Here is a 17,064-nt window from a genome sequence, read left to right as displayed (position 1 = left end):
AGGCATATAATTTGATAAAACAGCAAGAAAGACATGTTGGAATAGCTTACCTGGTCAGCTACTCCCCCAGGCAGAATGGTTTTTACTATCACACCAGTTGCTTTTCCTCCAACAATGCCAAATCCTAGTCCAGATCCATCATTCACCAATTCAATAGTCTCCACATGCTGCCAGTGAACCTGAAAACAAAACTCCTGTATGAATTTGAAAAAATTTGGGAAAACTAAAAGTTCTATTACAGTTGAGACTTTTGTGAATATTATCTTGTAACTAATATTAAATAAGAGTTCAGACATAATAATAAGTCTTAACAATGTCCCTTTACTTAGTATACTTCCCTTTCAACAGATTGTTTACACTACTGATATAATCATTCTTGAAATTATCAATACATCTTTTATAGTGACTGTATTTAACCACCTGAAGAAAGGCACTGATTTGCAAGATCCTTTGTAGAACTTCTAAAACAAGAAAAAGATCTAGGAGAAATCATCACCTGATAAGATTATCCTCTGTAAAATCTTGACCCAGAGGATTTCAAATTACAGGATTCCTTTAAAGTCACTGACAAGTAACACTAACAATATAATTCTGTAATTTACAAAGCAAAACCAAGACTTACAGATAGAGTCAGATTTGTTGAAGAACTAAATTTTTTTTGAAGAATGCAGTCAGTCAACTAAAAGAATCACACAAAGAAAGGCTGAAGTTGATTTAGAAGACATAGACTTAATCATAATTAAATAACAAACGTTCCAAGCTAGGGAGAGATAAAAGAATAAAATGAGAAAAACTCAAGAACTACAAAGGACCTACAGGAAATGGAAATCTATAGACAATGAAAAAGAACTATAAAAATATGTTTTGTCCCTTTTAAAAACCTTATTTACTCACCGGGTTAGAGTGAGCGGAAATTGTGCTGGCTGCAGATGGAGAACGGGAAACTATGGGGCTGATGAGCTGAGGCAATGAGCCTCTGGCAATAACTAGCTGGACGTGATCTTTGGCTTTCTGCAGGATGCTGATAGCCTGCTGATGTGTAATTGTCTGATCAAGCGCCTGTCCATTGATGGCAAGGATCTGATCAGTTTCCTTCAATCTTCCGTCTCTAAAAGAAGGAAAAAAGGGGTAAAAGGTATCTGATAGCTCCCAAGAAAAGGACAGCTTCTTTGGCATATATTCTTAGGTTATTTTTAATCCAGTTTTCTAATGTCCACCTTTTGAAGCTCTTCCCTACAATTTTAATTTCAAAAATATAAGTTTCGGCTCCAGCTGATCCATCCCTAATCAGCCCTTCCCATTTGAAAGCCATCTTCTTTATGGCTCCCCACTCAACCTATATGTTTTATCTTAGATGTTCCTATTTACTAACAAAAGCAAAAGTGTACACATTTAGTTGTTTCTTTGAGTACACTGATAAAATACAGTTCAAGCTATCATGGGTCATTTGTATATTTTTCTATATAGTAACTTAAATCTAATCGAAAAGAGCCCTATTAATAACAATGAAAATAATGTTCTGCTCAAATTTTCCTTTTCATCCTAAAAAGTGATTATGACTGTATTTAAAAGATACTTTCCTTTAAAATAACTTATCATAGCAGTGTTAAAGAATCCTAAAAACTGGTTCATAACAGATTATATTGTTTCTGTTTTAGTCACTGTTGTTTCTCTAAGTTCTACCAAGGCGACCAACACCTTCCAAATGTGGTATCGAACACACAGAAGACATCACGAGAGTCTCACCTGTGAGCCACGCTGCCCTCTTGAATCTCCTGCACAAATATTCCCAGTTCTCCCCGGTTTTCACTCCGGAGTCCCACAACACTGAAACCCAGGCCCCCACATGGAGGTTTGAGAAGCTCAAAGACTTCTACATGGCGACCCTGTTCAGGAAACAAAGCAAAAAATAAATTTGGAAGTCAATTGTTCTGTTCGGTTATTTTATTAATGGCATTATGTTGCTTTAAAAAATGACAGAAATTTCAAAGAATTTTCTCAGATAACTTTTGTCACTCTTCACCTACAATGAGGCATTTTATTTTGATCTTGAAGAATAAAAAAATTAAGGAAAATGAAATAGAAAAATCTCTGAACCCTCCAAACTCCCACAAAATCCACCTTTTCCATTTCAAAGTTTTTCAAATATTATGTCTTCATAAATACATTTAACAATATATATTTTATATCTATAAAATGTTAATACAAAAATACATACTCTTCCAATTATCCAGGACCTGATTACACTGTCCTATCATAACTAACAGGAAGAAATGTTCTTACCTGGGCCATATTTTTGATTAGTTGATCAAATTCATCACAAGTAGGTTTCCCATTGATGTGTGGAGTACCAGACCCTGTAAAGGCTTCCAGATTCCCATTATTTGAAGATGATAAAAACAAATCATTTTGCAAAGAAGGAATTACAGCTGGGCTGAGATGTGGAACGTGGGCATATTCAACATTTGAAATTGCTGAAGTTGCAGTGTTTACCTAAGAGCAATATGGAGATTATTAACAATTTTGACATTCCATCAACTATTTCATAAGAAGCATCCCAGGAAGGTAATAATGAAGGTACATTATACAATTTCAAAATTTTACCCTTTTATTCAGCAACTCTATTTCAAGAAATTAATTTTAAGGAGCAAAAATGAGAATAACAAGACAGAAATGTGTATAAAAGGAAGCTCAATGCAGTATTATTTATTAGATGAGAAAATTTTTTAAAAACTACCTCCAGTGTTCCAGTTTAAGGTATCATTAAAACATACACACATACCACACACACTCATATTCATATACAAACTTGTGAAAAAGGCTAGTCATCAATGTGTATAGCATGATACAATGTACATTCAAAAAAGATGTTTACATTTGTATGAAACATCTGGAAGATTATACACAAACTAATATAAGTTATTCCTGAGAGAGTGGATTCCAGGATGCCATTTACCTTCTACATTCTTGAATTCTATTTAGAACAATGTATGTAATAATGAATTTGGTCTTTCCCAAAGACAGGTCTGACTTTTATCCTCAGTCCTAAGGAGTAACCTCTATACCCTTGGACTTTCCAGAATGATAGAAGTGTCTTTTCACTCTTCATGGGGGATCCAAGGCTGTAAGATAATAGCCCAAACTGACACAAAGTTAAACACATAGGCAATCAGTTAGGCCTATGAAATGATACCCTAATAAAATTTCTGAACACTGAAATCAGACAAGGTTCCTGAGTTGGCAATACTCTGTGCGTATTGGTCACATACCAATTTGGGAAAGGAAACACCTTGTGAGGAAAATGGAAACTTCGTATTTGAAATCCTCTCAGACTGCACTATGCCTTCCTTTGGCTGATGTTTTTTACCTGTACCCTTTCCTTATAATGGGTCATAAGCTTAAGTATAACAGTTTCCAGAAAGTTCTGCAGGCCCTTTTACTGAATTATTGAACTTGGCAAAGGTTTGAGGAAGAATCAGGACTTGCAGCTCATCTCAGAAATGAGGATGGTCTTTTGTGGATTCTTCCCTCTAACTCCATAGTTAGATCTTAATTCTTTGCTGTTGGAGTCAAATCCTGAACAGAGTTGGAAATCTAGAGGACTGTGCCCTCAAACTTCGCAGTCTGGCTGACTCCAGGTACAATCACAAAAGTAACAACAGAGACAAAAAAAGATAATTCCATTTTGGAAAAACGTTCTATAATTATTTATATATGGCTGTTATAAAGAGCACCAGTTAAAGCTAAAAAAGTTTCCCACTTCTGTAGGGTGTCTGTAATGTAAATTTTTACCCACAATTATTTTTCAGAAAGAGGACATCAATGATGCTTTTGGATAGTCTTTGAACTCATCTCTTGCACTGTGTATCTTACCTACTGGGCTCCAGCTATACTGACCCCTTCACGGTTCCTCAAACTGCCAAACTGCTCCCTCTATCAGCCACATACATCCTTCCTCAAGGATCGACATGCTTAGTTCTTTATTTCATTTAGGTGTGTTCCACTTTATCCCAGAGAAGCTCTCTCTGACAACACTATCCAAGAGAGTACCCTACCGTTAGGCTTCATGAGCTTACCCTGTGCTGTTTTTCTCCATGGAACTTATTACCACCTGCCGTGTGCCCTGTTGTCATGAAGCTTCCATCCCAAATGGTGGGGAGGGACAGACTAGAATGTAAAATTCTCCAGTGGAGGAAGTTGAGTATTTTATTCTCTATTATACCCTCATTCTCTAGAAGAGTGACTTACAAAGTTGGCATTCAATATACATTTGCAGAATAAATGTTCATCTTTTTAGGGACCTACTCTAATCTCATCTCTCTGACAACCCTCCAACTATCATTATTTCCATTTTACAGGTGACATAATTATACAAGGTTGCACAAATAATAAGCAGACTGTGACCTAGATTTTTTGTCATAGTGTCCCTATATTTCTACTATACACATAGCAAACAGTCATTTGAGGTATGATTTCTGGAAATAAGGCATTTGGTAAAGAGTTTACACTGACAGAGCAATCAAAATATTTTACAACACATCACCAATCCATGCCTAAGAGTCTGTTACCTGTCCTTAAAACTGAACACAAGACTCAGTAAGTTAACAAAGTTACCCATAAGCCAACCGTTATGTTGACTATCCACAATCATCATTTAAAAAAGAGATCAATGTGTTTAAAAGAGGCTTTCAAGAATCCTTTCAGATGGTTATTTTACAATTTACAGCAGGCATGATCAATTAATATTTTTTCAAAAGCAATGCCAAACTTGATTTTTTTTAATCCTGAGCCATGGCAACTTCAATGAAGTCTGCCAGAAGATACACCACTCAGGTTGAAGCAGATGGCATAATGAAATTTGTGACAGGCTGAGGATCCCACACACCAAGACCTAATGCCTATGGTGTGTTTGCACAGGAGAAAAATATTTGAAATTCTGCTATGGTAAGCCAGAATGAACAAACCATATTCCAATAATAAAGACTATCTATATGAAGTTGACAGGTGAAAGAGAAGCTCTGATATCATGGAAGACCATGTGAAGGCACTCTAAGAGGGAAGTTACAGGACCACAACAAGTACAACACTAAGAATTAGATAAAGTACTGAATATCAACTGTTTTCTCCAAATTCACTGGAGGTTCAACCAATGTCAGTAACTGTTCCGAACTCCTCTTGGCCCTTGAGGTCTGTGTAAATGTAAGAGCAAAGGTTAAAGAGATCACATATCCAAAAACTATAATCTAATTATACCATTATACAAAAGAGCTGTTTTTAAATGTGCAGATTTACATTTATAGGAAAAAGCACAAATGCACCTTTCGACTCAGCTGTAACTGTTTAATAAAATGGCTCTCCTAACTATATACAATCTTCTTGAAAAACAGCAATAGATCTTACTTGCCTTGACAGACCTGTTCATAGCAGACACAGCATAAATGTTTAATATAAAAGCTTGACTCCCATCTTGGTTTGTAAATATAAAATAAACAGAAGAAAACACAACTATCTGGTGATTTTTATATACAGATAAACAATCTGTATAATTTATGTAAGTTGCTAGTAAACTAGCAAGAGTCACCAAATAATTATCTGTTCTCTGTTTAAGTTCTGGCTGAGTATTTCAATCTAAAAGGGCCTTTTATACAGCCGCTCTGGAAAACAGTGTGGAGGCTCCTCAAAAAACTATCAATAGAACTCCCCTATGACCCAGCAATAGCACTGCTAGGGATTTACCCAGGGGATACAGAAGTGCTGATGCATAGGGGCACATGTACCCCAATGTTCATAGCAGCACTGTCAATAATAGCGAAATCATGGAAAGAGCTTAAGTGTCCATCAACTGATGAATGGATCAAGAAGATGTGGCATATATATACTATGGAGTACCATATGGCAATGAGAAAGAATGAAATATGGCCATTTGTAGCAAAGTGGATGGACCTCGAGGGTGTCATGCTAAGCGAAATAAGTCAGGCAGAGAAGGATAGATACCATATGTTTGCATTCATAGGTCTAACAGGAGAGACCTGGCAGGGAACCAGGGGGAGAGGAAGGGGGAAAGAGAGTGGGGGAGAGTGAGGGACACAGATCAAGGGAGACTACTGAATACTGAAAACGAACCATGGACTGAAAGGGGAGGGGGAGGGTAGGAGGGGGTGATGGTCATGGTGGGGGCACTTGTGGGGAGAAGTACTGGGTGTTATATGGAAACCAATTTGACAATAAACTATTAAAAATAAATAAAAAATAAAACAAAAAAGGGCCTTTTATGTTCCTAGTAAATAAATGTATTAACCTAATTTATGGATTTTAATTAGTGCTAATACTGAAAACAAAACTTAAAATGAAGGTTATGTAAATCATTCAATTAAAAAGTTGTCAAATTCTTTGTAAAAAAGCAGGATGAAACACCCTTCAGTACTTAGAGGAGTACTGGTGAAGTCCTCTTATAAGATGTAGTTAGAACAGAAATTGGTTCAGTTCTCTCAAAATGTCAGATAGAGCAAAAATCATAACAAAGGACAACTACATCACCTGGAAAGTACTTTAATTAAAGCATGTATGTATTCATTCACAAATATCTTGATTAAGCTCCCCACCTTCTTTCTTGCATAAACTGCACTCTTACAATTTGGCATTATTTTTCATTTCAGTCTCTTTAAGGTGGTGCAAGAATCTGGACACCCAAGACACAATTTCATTAAAGAAACTTTGATTTTTAGACCTTTCTTCAGAATGTTAGTTTGATCACATACAACAAATTTGCCAACAATTGTTTTCTCAATTTACTTAGTCTTTCAAGAGAATTTAAGTAAGTCATGAAAAATGTGGCTCCACAAATGTATGCAAGAGAATGACATGGACTGAAGAAATTGACACACATTATACCATTATCAGTTTCCTGGTTTTGATATTTTACTGTAATTACCAAAACGTCACCAGGGGAGGTAAATGGGTGAAGTACATATAGGACCTCTCTATATTGTATTGAAGACTTCCTGTAAACCTATAATTATTGTAAGTTGTTTTTTTTAAGTTGACTCTAACAGGCCAAGGATGCTTATTATACTCTTTAGGGTAACCACTAAAAGAATAATAAAATTTAGTATAAATAGCATGCTCATAGAGGAAGAAGAAATAATGAAGACAACAGAGATAAAACAGAAATAATGAATTAAAATAAAAATTTACCAAAAATGCATTACATGACTACAACTATCCTACTGTATAATACAACAAAACAAAATACCTGCTGTTTACCAAAGATACCAAATAATACCAATGATGTTATTTTTTTAATAATAAAAAAAAAGAAAGATGAAAATCAGTAAGGATAAAAAATCGGAACAAAATTCAAAATAAAGTTGATAAGAGTCAACATAAAAAAGCAACTATATTCCCGGTGGGGGAGGGACAATTAGAAAATCAAAAACTTTTTTAAAAGATTGCATTTAAAACATGATACAATTATTTGAAAAAAACTGGAATACACAGAGTTTAGAAACACTAGCATATACATGACCACATGATTTACTGTGACAACATAAGGGAGAAAAGAATAGTCTTTTCAATAAATGGTTCTGGTTCAAATGGATACTCAAATGGAAAATTAATTTATGAACATACTTTACCTCATACAACAGCCAAAATTTAGAAGCTAAAACAAGCTTCTGGGGGAAAATCTTATATCCTTGGCATAATCAATGATTTAAGTAGGACAAAAAAGGCAGTGTAAACACATAGAGGAAAAGTTTTAAAAACTGGACTTTATTAAAATTAAAAAAAACCTTCTTGTCATCAAAACATATAATTAAGAGAGTCAAAAGGCAGGACACAAAGCAGAAAAAAACAATTGCAATAGAAATGTCCAACAAGGAAGCTGTATTCAGTAAACATAAAACAAAACAAAACAACAAAAAAACGACAACACAACAACAACAAAAAATAACTCTTGTAAATCAATAAGACTGACAAACCAATAGAAAAATTGGCAGAAGACTTAAATAGAACTCCACCAAGGAAGATATCGAAATGATCAATAAAAGCATATACAAAGGTGCTCAATATCATTAATCATCATATGATACTACAACATAACCCCCACAGAGGCTAGAAATGGAAAAAGAGAAATTTAAAGCTGGCAGTACCAGCAATGATGTGGAACAATGAGAATTTTCTTACATTACAGTGAGAACATAGTCCTACAACTACTTTGGGAAACAATTTGGCAGAATCTACAAATGCTGAAAAAAATACCTTAAGGCCCAGAAATTTCACTCGTAGGTAAACATCCAAGAGAAATGCACACTTATGATGATCAAAGGATGTGTGTTAGAATGTTTACAGCAATTTTTTTTTGTAATAGCCAGAAACTGGGAAAAAAAGAACACAATCAACAGAAGTACAGATATATTCTAGTACATTCATGCAATGAAAAATGGAAAAGAACTACAGCTACATATAACAACATGAAGGAATATCACAAACACAAAGTGAGGAAAAGGCCAGGAACAAAGCATGTATACTCAGACTGTATCTATGTAAAATTCAAATACTTATTTATGGGATAAGAGTCAAAATAGTATGTGATCTGACTTCTATGAGAAATCTAAATGAGCTGAACTCAGAGAGGAGACTGGTAGTTGCTGAGGGCTGGGAAAAATTGGGAAATGTTGATCAAAGGATACAAACTTCCAGTTGTAAGTTCTGGGGATCTAATGTACAGTGTGGTCACTACAGTTAACTATATTCTATTGTACATTTGAAAGTGACTAAGTGAGTAGATCTTAAATGTTTTAATCATACCAAAAAAAGGTTATTACTGAGGTGACAGATGTGTTAACTAGCCTCACTGTGGTAATCACTTCACAACATATGTATGTATCAAATATCACTTTGTGTATCTTAGACTTACGCAGCTACATGTTAAACTCAGAATTTAGAGTTCAGTTACCAGGCACTCACACAGCCTGGAAAAATATAGTGATTCTTTTGGGGTAGAGAACAAAGACTGACTGAGGGGATACAGAGTATGATGCAGTGTTAGTAACTTTCCATACCTTGATTTAGGTGAAGAGTTTTATGTGTACATTCCATTTATTAAAAAAAAAAATCCACCAGGTATATAGTTTTGCCCTTTACTTTATGGGTATTCTATTTTTTTTTAAGTTTGCAAGGTAGGTAAGTGATAAGAACTCAGGGCATTCCAATGACTGATCACTCACACACACACACACACACACACACACACACACACACACCGCAATTCTTGGAAAGAAGGTGGTTTGAACAGCCTCCATATTATCAAGCTAAATCTTCTGACAGAAACTCAGAATTTAGAGTTCAGTTACCAGGCACTCACTTTAAATGAAAGAGAAGACAGAAACTAAGTATCTGAAAATGAAGTCAAGACCATTAATGTGACAGATGACCCTCTGCAGTCTTGATACGGATTCAACTGGCTAATTCCCATCTACAGAAGAAACTTTTTAACAAGTGCTCAGGATGAATTCTCAGCAAGTGCATTTTAACCTCTGTAGCAGACGTAGATGTTTCTTCCTCAAATATTATAAACTTTTGCAATTTGTAATCATCTAGTTGCACAGCAGATTACAAGAAGAAAAAAATTGCTATGCTATCTAATACTTATACAGAAGTGTTCTATCTTGACACAAGGATGACATAGCATGAGACTTCAAAATTATAAGTTTTTTCATCAATAATACCTATTCTGTAAAACTTACGTTAATCCAAAAATACTTGAAAAGATCAATGTCTTAAATATTTTGATCATAAAAATATGATCTATGCTCTTAAATTTAACAAAATAGAATGTTTTCAAATATGTAGATTCATTTAACTAAATCTGCTACAAATATTGAAATATTGACTTATGTTCCATCTATTCTAGGTTGTTAACTGAAAATAAAGTTATATTATTAGCTCTGTTCTAATGGCTAATATCAATCTTTCCAGAAGTTCTTGTATAACTGTCTAGAAAAATGATTGCTTAGGCCCAAACTGAATTTCCTAAAGCATTTTTATATATGTTTATGGTCCTGTTATAGTGACTTCCTCTGAAGGCATAGAATAGCAATGAGAATAAAGTAATCCAAATGCTTACTTATATAATTTGATGGATATTTCTATCACTTAAAAGCTAAAATATATATATATTATTTTGAATTTAACAAGAAAATGACCACTGCTTTTGCAGCCCTAGTTTTGGTAGACTTTAAACAAATTTATAAACAAATACTGTTAGTTCAATTTCCCAATTTTTGTTTGTTTATGACTCCTTAATGTAATGAGAAATAAGAAATAAGGCACTCTCGGGAATTTGCCATAACAGGTGCACTTCATAGAAATGCAGACGGTTGTGGGGTTTTTTTTATTATTTTTTTTTTTTAATCTGCACCTTGTCTTTTCTCCTTGCAGACGAAGAAAAGTGCTTATTTTCTTGTGAACTTACAAAAATGCTGTAAAACACTCTCTGGAACTGATCCCAAACATGAAATGCAAAGACAGACAGGATACCGAGAGTATTCAATGAAATACAGTACCTAAAATGGTAGCAATCAGAGGAAAAAAAAATTATACATAATAGAACTGCATTTCAAGTTTAGAACCAAGGGAGGCCTCCTTTTCCATAAATCTTTCAGTGAAATACTGATTAGAGCACAACTCTGATGCATTATTGAACAGGCAAACCCTTGCACAGTAATTGATGGTGGCACTCTGATTTAATGATCCTTATTTTTAAAGCTAATTAAAGAAATTGAGTTGCATGTTCAAAGGGGATTAGCTTAATGTGATAAGACTATTTTGGACATAAAGTACCTCATAGCTCCTGAACTAAACAAGATACAAAATGGAACAGCAAATTATAAGGGGGTAGTATTTTCTGGTGGAATCAGCATAATTTCATGTTTTCTACGAAAACTTCTCTTCATTCAAATATTTACTGAGCACCTCAAATGTCCACGATATTCGGCTCTAGGTGATAGGACAGAAATTAAAGAGATAAAATGCTCTGCAAAATCACTAATATGATAAATATCCTATAAAATTACTTCACTGAGCATAAGTCACCTACCTACTGAGGTAGAATAACTTTCTTTTCATAGCTATGAATTCTTGAATAGGAAATCAGATACTGGATGAGAATTTAGAGGTATTTTCAAGGTAGCCACTGACGAACACTGGCTGACAAATTTAAAGTAGTAAGCTTATTGCATTTGGAAAATAATTTCTTAACTCAAGAACGTGTAGGCAGTCATTCTGAGTAATCAAAATGTAAATTTTCTGCATCTGCCTCCATGTAGCTACCAGTACAAAGTTTCAGTGCTACACTTGTCTTAAAGTTCCCATGTGCTATATAAAAAGGATAAACGATCAACCAGAAAACCCAAGATGAAAGGCAAACAATGAATTAAAAAGTACCTAAGATTCTTCTTGTCTTCTCCCTTTTATATTTAGAAAAGCATATATAAATGATAAAAAAAATCTACCTAAAGTAATGTGTATTGTTATAGGCTATTAAATGACAAGATCAAGTAAATGAATGGCCACATGGCAAGTTATGCTATTTTATAATACTCTAGTCTTAACTCAGAGATGCATCTACGAAAATTTTATTTACTTTTAAAATTACATCATAAAAAATACTAAGTAGACAATATACAAGGCATACCACTAAAATGATGTCAGGCTAAGGCACGACACTGCAGAGTGCTCCATGTGGATTAATACACTAATTGTTTTAAAGTCTAAATCTCACTAAAATCTTTAGAAATATTCATAAATGAAAAGATTCAAATACCCCCCAATTTCCTAAAATATATATGAATACTTGAATTAAGATTGCAATATAAACTGAACTTAAAATAGCCAACAGTTTAAAACACTTTTAAACTTTTTTTCATTATTGTCAGGTTCAGGGTACCTGGATGGCTCAGCAGTTACCTTGGTTTTGGCTCAGGTCATGATCTCATGGTTCATGAGTGCCAACTCTGAGTCAGGCTCCGTGCTGACAGCATGGAGTCTCCTTGGGATTCTCTGTCTCCCTCTCTCTCAAAAGTAAACATTTAAAAAACGAAACAAAAATACCAACCTCACCATTCAACTTCCCCGTACCTCCATTTCTCTATCCCTTAAAGAAGCAAGGTGACATTATCTACTACATCTATCTCCTACTATCTACCACTTCATAGTATTGTTGTAATGACAAAACAGTCATTGAAACAGTTCCTGATGCACAGTAAGATTTTCATAGCTGTTGATTGCTAAGATGATGATGGTGAAAAGCAGTACATCTTTCCAATATGGCTAGTAAGAAAATATAAGGTCTTCGAAGTAATTTCAGTTATTTAGTTAATTTATTTATATTAAAGATTAGTTCCCTGGCTAGGAAAGATCATTACTGATGCACAACAATTCTGAATTTTCATGAATATTTACATATGCCTTAATCAAGCAATCATTTACTGATCTTGAGTAAAATGTTCTAGGCACAAAGCAGTCAAAGATGAACAGGACATGGTTTTATCCCAAAAGCAGTAAATGGTCTTCAAATAAATCTGAAATGCACTTAATTCTAAAACTCCTTTTTATGCTTGTAAGAACAAATGGCAAGTGGAATACAGCATATACACCACGGTCTAGGCATGTGTGTTGATGTGTATTTGCAGAATGTCTTTTCTTTATTTAAATCTCAACACTTCTGTGCTTTCTTAGCAAAACTTCCAAGGGAAAAATTTAAAGAATGTAGATTGACCAAAAGTAATAATCTTATCAAAGTATGCTAAAACTTTCTACATTAAAGGGGTGAGGGCATCAAAATTAAGTGAATATTTTAAATGCCAGGACAAATAGATATTTAGAAATTGAAAACTTAGGCGAACAACATGTTAGAATGTTTGTAGTGTTTTTCTATCAGTCCCATATTTCCAGAAGACAAATAAAACTGATTCACAGCTCACAGTCTGCTTAGAGAAAAATAAAACAAACTCTCACAGACAAGTATAAATATATGGAAACGCACACATGAAGTTTGATGTCACTTTGTCACATGGCCTCTCCATTCCACTACTATCCCATCCAGTTCATCTACTTTAAAATCTAGCATAATTACTTTAAAAAGTAGAATGAAAGTTCTGGTTTATATCTATAAGGTCCTCTGATTAAGATCTGGGGGAGAATTTAAGGGAAATGGCCAATCTTCATGGAATTAATTTACTAAACATTAAGTATATTTCTCCTTAGTAATGCTAATAGAAACAATGTAAATGAAAAGTAAAAAAAAAAAAAAAAAACAACAACAACACTCTAGCTTCAGGGTCAGAGAGACTTACATTCTTCCTCTAAATCTACAAATGACTAATTGTGTGGTTCACACTAAGTTACACCACCTGGTCTCAGCCCCAATCTCCTCCTGGACACAATGGGGTAAGATAACACACACCTCAGAGAGCTGAAGGACTAGTTAAAGGAGATGAAGTCCAGAGCACTGGAAAGCCTCCTAAAGGAGGTGGTGGTAGTTTGGGGTATAGCTTCAGTTGCAGATCAACCTCTATTGTTTGTAAATTCTTGAGTTAAAAAACGCTCATTTAGGTTCTACCCAGTAAATTTCACATTTTTCCCTCTTTTCCAAAGACCATTTAACTTTGTCACAAAAACACCATACAATTAGCACCATTTGCTGTTTTAGACACACATGCATACCCAATAGCAAGATGGTGTTGCATTTTAATCCAGCACTGTATAAAAAGCTTGAACAGTGCCTTCTTGCCCAGGATAAAACAAGAATTTTAGTCCCTCAAAGGCTCTATATTTACAAACTTTTGGTTAAAGGAACAAACATTTAAAAGCTGTTATTGTACCAAAAATAAAGTATTTGAAATTCCTACAGTAAATAAACTCTATGGTAAATGTAAAAACATAAGAATCACTCCTTCTCCTTTCACTTCCCCTAGATAATGTATGGTAAAGTCTCAAGAAACAGATACTGTCCTGTTAGGCAGCTGCAATGCTGCAGCTCTATCATAAAAGTAAAACCGTTTCAGGGGTAAGAAAAATATTTTTTCATTTTCACAAGCAACACCAACTTGGAAGAATTCCATTCCATTTTTAGATAATTCCTGTTAATGGGGTCAAAGCATATTTTCTTTCTCTCTGTCCTTCCTCCCCCTGCCACCACCAAGTCATAATTTAACCCAGGCATTCTTGGGAGACAGCAGTTCTTCCCCCTTTACTGATAGCAACCCTGCAGACAAATCTTCTCCCTTTCAGTCTCAAATTAGAAACCGTAGAGAGAGGGGCGATGTTTTACCATTTGTATGAGTAATAAAGCTGAATAAACAGGCATTTCTGCTCTTTTCCATGAATCTTACAAAACTGTATCTTTTTGATTACCAAATCAGAAAAGAGCAACAAAATATCCAGTCATCAAAATTTTTGTCTTTCCATCGGTCTAAAAAATTAATTGTAAGACGTCACCAGTGATGCTGATGTCACTGCTTAAAAGCAACACACCTTAACAGGTTGGCCATGGGCCTGATTTAGCGGCCTTATAAGTAAACGAGTACCCACGGAATAGTGAACTCCTCGGGCATGCCCCTGGAGAGCTGTGTTCTAGCCAACACCCCTGCTTACATCAGATATTTGAAAGGGACCCTATGAAATATACACTGACTGCTCATTTCTCCAGGTTGTCTAAAAGTTATTCCTCTTTTAAGACAGAGCATCAGAAAAAAAATTCATAGACTGCAGTACATTTTAGCAGAAGGCCTATCACTAAATTAGGATGAACACTGTATTCTTAGTGTGTGCTCTTAATGTACTGCGTTCTTAGAAACGTGAAAGAAGTATTTCTTTGAACAACAGTTTATGTATTTTACAATTATAACTAAAGGTCTTATTTATCAAAATGGCAGGAAAACCTTTACCCTAAATTTACCCTAATTCTGTTATGCATTTTTACTATAAATTTTAAAATGTAGAGAAACAAAATATATGACTGTAAATATTGTATTTAATAGAAGTGTTAGAAGTTGATACAATTTTCAACTTGATGCAATGGAGTTTGATACAGAATGCTGAATGCAAGGGAGAAAAGATGATAAACACACATATAACCTACCCTAGAAAAGCAAAAAAAAGCCCACCTTAATAAATCCTGCATAATCTGGCTTCAAAGTATCCTCCCTTGCCAAGATCCGACACACAGCCTACTGCCCTCATAACATGTATTGTAGGTGATTCTCTATCAGGGTCTCTCAACCTCAGCATTACACATATTATAAACCCACGAATTCTTTTTTTTTAGGAAGCTATGCTACGCATCTGAGCAATGTTTAGCAACATCCCTGGTGTCTATCCACTTACATGAGAGGAGCATGCCTCCAACCACCCCCAAGTTATGACAGTCAAAAATGTCTCCACATATTGCTGTACGCCCCCTGGAGACAGAGAATGTACTTTTGTATACCCTTGTAAACACTGTTTCCTCTACCTGAAATAATTTCCCCTATCACTGCACAAAACACCTACTCATTTTAATGTTTTTTAAATTTATTTTGAGAGAGAAAGAGACAACATGAGCAGCAGAAGGTCAGAGAGAGAGAGGGAGACATAGAATCTGAAGACAGGCTCCAGGCTGTCAGCAGAGAGCCTGATGTGGGGCTCGAACCCACTTCCACAAGATCATGACCTGAGCTGAAGCGGGATGCTCAACAGACTGAGCCACCCAGGCACCCCACACCTACTCATTTTTTAGGACCCATCTTACATATTCCCTCCAATGCAAAGTTTTCTTTCAAAGTCAAAGTTAATCATTCTTTCTTCTCACCTTCTCATTTAGTTACATAAAATAAATGTATGTTCTTCCCCCCCTTCTAGTTAATGAGAACTTCCATCTTATTCATTGACTTTTACCAGCCTTATTAATAAATGATTATAAGTCTTCTATTAAAGCATCCATGAAATAACCCGTCAATTGCCAAGGAAAATCTGGATCACTGATTGATATCTCACACTGAGCAATATATAATCCTTCAGTTCTCTCTCTATATATATACACTTGCTATTGTTTCCTTTGCTCCTGAGAAATGGAAATTAAATGATAATACTCTTATTTTAGCAATCCAAGGTCCTTGGAATATCTAGTTTTCTGATATTTATGTTTGGTCTTCATTTAGATTTACCTTTGAATCACCTATTAGTCAATACATTTTGCCATGAGAGTTGTTCCAAATTCTTTCCTGGGAATGTAAATAGGTAAAACATAAGAACAAGGAAACTTAAGACAAAAAGTTTTTACCATGAAGACTGTATTTCAAAATAAAAAAGAATCCAATTTTTCTAGTCAACATTGAACAACAATCACTAACCTGATTCTACGTCCAATTATTTCAAGAGTCATAAAGTTTCCAAAGAAAAACTTCAGAAATAGTCTGGCTTAATTGTGTGTGTGTGTGTGTGTGTGTGTGTATACACATTATGCATTTAGATGATATGTATATAAGCCAACACTTTTCAGGGAAAAAGGTGAAGAACAAGAAACTTGAAATATCAAACAACAAAAACAACAGCAAAATAATAGAATATCATATTCCAAAAAAGGCTGGAAATCAAAGACAGGTTTCTGATGAAACCTCAGAATATGCTGTGCCCTGAGGCTTGGTTCCCTTATTAGCAGCATTTGTAACCTGATTTACCCACATCATTTCTTCAGTCTTAGAATTGGTGTTGGTTGTCATAACTTAAAAAAACAAAACAAACAAAAAAACTCATCAATGCCGAATTCTATAAGTACTAGTCCTAAATTTCTACTGAAAGTAATAATTTTAATTCACAGTTTTTGTACAAATAACTCTGGGTAAAAAGGCATTTAATTTCATGTCTATGGTCAGTTCATCAGGCAAGGCAATTAATTAATCAGGAAAGTAGTATCCATCTCTGCTGGACTGGAGAAACATCACAGAATAAATATGCAAATCCAACATCCTCATGGCTGACAAGTTTCTATTATTAAACTGGAAACGTGTTTATTTCCCCCACAAT

The 17,064-nt window shown here is 34.8% G+C and overlaps 1 protein-coding gene across 12 annotated transcripts in view; it reads right to left on the bottom strand.

The window, feature by feature from the left end:
* Window positions 1–17,064, bottom strand: part of MPDZ (multiple PDZ domain crumbs cell polarity complex component) — a 146,547-nt gene that overhangs the window by 110,456 nt on the left and 19,027 nt on the right. For all 12 annotated transcript variants that reach the window (XM_029920278.1, XM_029920276.1, XM_029920271.1 and 9 more), the window contains exons 4-7: window positions 2,284–2,493; window positions 1,747–1,886; window positions 895–1,108; window positions 51–179 (exon numbers count right to left, since the gene is read on the bottom strand). In XM_029920278.1, coding sequence (XP_029776138.1) covers window positions 51–179; window positions 895–1,108; window positions 1,747–1,886; window positions 2,284–2,493 — 693 coding nt within the window. The remainder of the gene's footprint in view (window positions 1–50; window positions 180–894; window positions 1,109–1,746; window positions 1,887–2,283; window positions 2,494–17,064) is intronic.

The sequence above is a fragment of the Suricata suricatta genome, chromosome 13 (assembly GCF_006229205.1).
Source record: "Suricata suricatta isolate VVHF042 chromosome 13, meerkat_22Aug2017_6uvM2_HiC, whole genome shotgun sequence".
NCBI lineage: Eukaryota > Metazoa > Chordata > Mammalia > Carnivora > Herpestidae > Suricata > Suricata suricatta.
The sequence above is the reverse complement of the archived record's forward strand: the minus strand, read 5'-3'. Positions and strand labels throughout refer to the sequence as shown.